This window comes from Danio aesculapii, chromosome 13 (assembly GCF_903798145.1).
Source record: "Danio aesculapii chromosome 13, fDanAes4.1, whole genome shotgun sequence".
Classification (NCBI taxonomy): Eukaryota; Metazoa; Chordata; class Actinopteri; order Cypriniformes; family Danionidae; genus Danio; species Danio aesculapii.
In genome coordinates this window covers 13,047,380-13,053,379 of record NC_079447.1, presented here as the reverse complement: position 1 = coordinate 13,053,379, position 6,000 = coordinate 13,047,380, and the positions used below count along the sequence as shown (strand labels likewise).

General features: G+C 36.9%; 1 protein-coding gene across 1 annotated transcript in view; it reads right to left on the bottom strand.

Annotated features, from left to right (window-relative positions):
• Positions 1-270: 270 nt before the first annotated feature.
• Positions 271-6,000, bottom strand: part of zgc:123010 (uncharacterized protein LOC641500 homolog) — a 39,742-nt gene continuing 34,012 nt past the window's right edge. The window contains 2 exon segments of the mRNA XM_056470869.1: positions 271-3,352; positions 5,678-5,781. Of these exon segments, the coding sequence (XP_056326844.1) occupies positions 3,226-3,352; positions 5,678-5,781 (231 nt within the window). The 3' untranslated portion in view covers positions 271-3,225.

Genomic DNA, 6,000 nt, shown 5'->3' with positions numbered 1-6,000 from the left:
TCACTTCCCATTCTAATAAAAAAATCTTATGCTTTAGCAAATAGCACCAAAAAAAGCAGAAGAAAATGACATTAATACATTTAAAACATTTTCTTTTTCCCAATGCAAACTAAATTTGAATAAAAAGAAAACACAAAGCATGAATGTGTCAAAATCAGGAAATAACATAAAAAAATTAATGTAGTGAAAATGTCAAATAAAGCCAGTTTATTTGACATAGCGTTTTTTAGCGTTGAGCTCTGCTGAAGTTTACAAAATGACACCAAATCATTCGAGTGATAAATGTCCTTTAATGCACATTTAAACTATTAAGCGCTCTTTGAGCAGCAAAACAGCGTGAGGAGCTGCTATTGTTGTGTGACTCCTCAAAGAAACAAAATCATTAAAATAATTTATTTGACCATACAGGTGTCTTATAAAACCTAAAAACAAGAATGAGAACCACAGCTGTACGCCTCCATCCCAAGCCAACAAAACTGACATTACTCTGGACACGCTACAATGTTCAAAGTTTAGCATTTTGTCCCCCATCTTGCTTAAATATTAAATGGGAGCGAGACTTAAATATTAATGCTAAAATAACTCATCTGTCAGGAAAGCTAATGTTTTAAGGCACTCTGGACTGTCAAATAGAGCCAAAAGAAGCCCAATACAACTAAAACCACTAGTGTGACTACAAACTGCATAGAAGTCATGCAGTCATATCTAAAGAAATCATAAACTGACACGTCCTTAATAGTGTAATGTACAAAAATAGCAGACATGTTTGTGGTACACTATAGGTAAACATTAGTGTTTCTTTGGTTATGAGTGTCAGACTAGCACAACATCGAAGGTCATACGAGTTTTCAAATGCATCGAAATAAAGAATATTGCAAGATAAAAATGTGCATGCTGTTGTACAAGATGTCATGAGGAGGAAGACATGACCAATAGTCTCAAACAGCCGACTTCCTTCTCTCCCACTGTACCCAGAACAGGAACATTAAATAAAAGAGGAAATGATGAAAACCACCCAGTCAAATTTGTGCTGACGGCATGAAAAGTGCCAAATGCAAGAGTTTCCTGTGTCTCAGACTTCTTGCGTAAGATATACAGAAAACCACACGATTTTCTGCATTGTGTGGAGCAGCATGACTCAGTCTATAACTGAAACCTTAAAGCGCATGTGTCAAAGCCAGTTCCTGGAGGGCCACAGCTCTACATAGTTTAGTTACAAGCCTAATTAAACACACCTGAGCAACTAATTTAGCCCTTCAGTTTTGTTTAAAAACCTACAGGTAAGTGTGTTGAAGCAGGGTTGGAACTAAACTGTGAAGAGCTGCGGCCATCCACTGGATTTGACACCTGTGCCTTAAAGGGTTAGTTCACCCCAAAATGATAATGTTGGCATCTACTCACCATCAAGTTGTTCCAAACCCATTAAAAAACATCATTAATCTTTTTTTAATCAAATCTGGGTGACTTTTGTGTCTCCATTGAACGTGCATTCACTAAAAAAGAAAGTTGACACTTTGAAAAAAAAGATCCAAAAAAAAAAATAAATTCATATCAATTATTTTATAAGATTCAAGGAGCTCAATTAACGTCTTCTGTCTTAAATTAGGCTTCCAGTCACAATATAAATCATTAATCAGCGAATAATGTTTGAAACTGCTCAATCATGCTTGCTTGACGAGTGAGAACCAATAAGGTTCAATCTTGCATGTCACATGGAATTTTCAGTTTATGCAAGAACCACTAAGATTTAACTATATTAGTGATAAACGTTTATACGAATACAATTCTACATTCAACCAGACCATCATAAGTGCGATTGTTACTCTTTCGACGCCTTATATATATATTAATCCATTTTTGAAACTCATTATAAATATTTTTGATATTTTGGTCACACAAATCTCTCAGATTTCATTAAAAGCTTTCATTTGTGTTCCAAGGATGAAAATATTTCTTATAGGTTTGGAATGACATGAGTGGATAACATGCGAGTACAAGAACGTTCATTTTGTCCTGAACTAACCCTTAAACGGAAAACCATTAATCCAAGTTCATATTCATAGTCGTAAATCAGTGTTTCTCAACCACATTCCTGGAGAACCACCAGCTCTGCACATTTTCCATGTCTCTAACCAAACACTCCTGATTCAGATCATCAGCTTATTAGCAGAGACTGAAAGACCTGTAATGAGCGTGACAAACAAAGACGGCATCCAAAACATGCAGTGTTGGTGAGCCTCCAGGAACGTGGTTGAGAAACACTGTCGTAGATAAATGTAAATATCATTTAAATGGCAACAGCATGCCATCGGAAAACACCATGAACAAAATATCACAGATGACCACAGATCATCAATACCTTTCAAAACTATTCTGACCAAACCTCTACTCTTGAAAAAATGAAGATAAAATAAATCTACATCCACCATATGCTGGAGGAACAACCTGTCGCCAACTTTAAATGCCCAAGCTCATTATCCGACACGGTAAAGTGCAAGACTGCAAGGAGAAAAAAAAGAAAAGAACTGAAAATGATTTTGCTAAATTCAAACATTGCTCTAACCCTTCACAATACTGACATGCCTTAAATCTGCGAGAGAATACATCTTTAGTCCAATTACAAAGACTGCAAACTTGAATGAACAGCTGGAGTGTGTTTGAGGTGGTGGAATTCTAAAACACACTTGCATTTACAAATACGCTCACTTTCCCTGAAAGCCTTTTTGTTTCTCAGTGTATAGCACTGTATTATTCTTTGGTACGATTCACTTCAAACTCTGCGACCTCACACGCAAAAAATATATATATATTGAAAGCCATTCTCTTCTCTCGGGATGAACTCAAATGTCAGACCAGCTCTGCAACTCTTCTTTGGATTGGTTGGATTGGTGGTGTTGGCACAGGAAAAAAGAAGAGAGCGTTGGATATGAGAGGCCGTGTTAAACCTCAGCAGACGGCGATGCGGTACAGCGATGCTCTGGCACTCTGCACCACCCAAACCCCACCTCAAAAGACACTTTTTCCCAGGGACCCGTCTGCTTTGAATCCCCATGAGGTTCAGAGACTGACAGTGAATTCGTCCAAGAGGGAGGGGGGAATCTCTGACCTCAAGACTCTGATCCACAATACTGGTCCTGACCTACAGCTAATCAAAGTGAAGATTACAGTGCCCTACAGTCATGCGGTCGAGTTCTTAGGGGGGGAGAAAGTAAGGCTAGTGTTGATTCAAGGTTGCCAGTCTTTGCCTCTGTGATCGGGAATGTGCTTATAGCGACACCTATCTCCAAAATGACAGCCGGTGGTCCTCCAGAAGTAACACTCATCTCCGTTGACAGGACCTCTGCGTCTTGGTCTGAAAGATACAGAGATTTATTTGGACATTAGCATTTCTTTTTTTTTTTTTTTTTATTGTTTGAATGTACAATCAGGGCTTGACATTAACACCCACCAACTTGCTAAATGCGGGTTGATTACAGCTGTGGTGAGATAAAAATAATTTTCAACCAGCCAAAGTGGCAAGTGGGATCAGCTTTCTAAGTTGTAGTTCATCGACAAGCAGCACGACTGACAAAATAACTGTTTGCGTGAGCAAAATGAATACCAAATGAGAGGATGATCACGCGCATTGAGACGCAGACTTTCTTCACTCACTGATGAGGGCTTTAGTATCGTGCAAGTGATTGATGTGATGCACATGAGTTTATAAAGCTTTGCGTGCTCCCGTTTCCTTGCGCGAAGCAAACTCAACTTGTGTGATCTCTTTGAAATAGACTGGACAAAAAATGATGCTCGTGCCCTCACAGTCCTGCTACTCTCAAGAGCTCCAGATTAAAAACTGTCTTTTTGTAAGTAGCAGCGTTTGCAGCTTTCACTTTCCATTCTTTGAACAGATTATTAACAGGCCTAATGTTAACCGTGTGCGCGTGATCATATTTCATTATCACACATTGTATGTTTTTCACCTGCTTTATTTTGCTTACACTTTTTTTCTTATTTATGGTTTAATTATCATCCTTTACAATAACATTGCTTTAATAGGAGATTAACTTCCCATTATGTAGAGTTTACTGGTGATCTGGGACTTTTAACCTGGACAGACTACTGTTTTAGACACACGACAATAATTATTTTTAAAATTAAACTTTTTTTATAAAAAAGAAAAAGGTTTTGTTGAATAAAAAGTGCATATATATATATATATTTAGCTTGTTTTAATTTGTTAAAATTGTAGCTCAGACAAATTTATGCATATAAAATAGATTTTCCCAGCAACAAAATTATGGGTAGTGAAAATGGTGAGTGGCTAGTAACGTTGGAAAACTACAAGCCTGGTGATCAAAAAGGTTAATGTCAAGCCCTGTGTACAATTGTAAAATAAGTAAGAACCCTTCACACTGTGCATCTGTTATCTTTTTCTATACTTAAAGTGGAGCTCTACAACATTCTGTTGTAGTCTATAATTCCGTTTCATTATTTTATGGTTAAGCATGCTGTTTTAAAAGAAGCCCCATTTTAAAAGACGTAAAATAAAGTAACATAAGATGTCCCAAGAGTGTGTATATGAAGTTTCAGCAGAAAATACACCACAAATATTTTTTAATAATTCTTTGAAACTTCCTCTTTTGGACTTTGACCAAATTATTCTGTTTTGGTGACTGTCTCTTTAAATTCAAATGAGATCATGCTATTTTCAAAAGAGGGCAGAGCTACAAAGGCCTACATGTCAGCATAAGGCAGATTCAAAAGAGGACTAACGTTATCTCTGTGAAAAGTCGAGACTATGCTGTTTGTGTATCCTAAAACTCAACATTTATAATGCTTAGTCGCTGACATTATCTTCAATGGGTACGTTTGCAAAAACTCTAATGGCTGACGGCTGCTTCTCACTTAGGGCTGTTTATGCTAATGAGGGAGAGATTGTCATTACTGGGCGGGGCTTTCGCCCTGTTATGATGTGTACAAAGGGAGAATGTCAATCAAAGTGTTTTGGCAGACTGTTCTTATGGAGTGTGATTTAAAAAAATAGCAATTTACCATTGAGGCTGGCTGTATTCACACAATGTTCCCACACAACTGTGTACAAAAAAACGCATAAGTGATTTTTGCTTAATAGGCCCCTTTTAATGGTGCATTCACACCAGACACAGATGAAGTATCAAGTGCAAGTGATTTACGTCTTAAATTCATGCAAAGACACGAATAGACATCCTGTAGTGTGATTCGCACAAATGATGCAATTCATGCAAATGAAGTGGCGCGATTAAAGCAAGTAAACTCAAAATGTTCAGGAATCCATTTACACGCGAATAACGTGACTTATTCATGCATGCCGCGTGATGCGTCTGCTGTGAACACTGCATAAGGCATGAACAAAAAACTAAAACTTTTGCTTCAATACCTTTTTGCTAGGACTCCTAGCCCTAGGTTTTATAACAAGACCCTAAATAAATATTAAACCTTACAATTAAAGAGAACATTCAGATTGGCGTTCAACATGTATAAATAGCAGACAATTTATCACAGATAAACTGGGATTAACATTTATAATTAAACACGATTGTCAATGGAAGCATTCAAAAATAGTTGAAATCACCCTTTGAAAGTAAACTAATGGTTAAAATATATAATTGAACATATAGGTAAATATAAAACAACAATATACTAGATACGGAATTACCCAGCAGCTCCAGGAGGTTGTTGCATAGCAGGTGTAGGCAGGACTCTCTGAATCCGTCGATCTGGATATCGAACCACTAGTCGAGTATTCTCAATAAAATGTCCCTAAGAAGTGTTTCACAAAACATTTAGCATACCAGGACTATATGAAGAGCAAAAACAGACAACTCTCTTTTATTAATTTCATTAATTATGTTTATGAAAAACAAATAAAGCATACTTATCTGTTTTTGCTAAAGAATCAAGCAAATATTACTGGTTTTTAACCAAAACAAACGCTCAAGAGGCTACAACTACTGATAGTATCTCAACCATTACTATTAT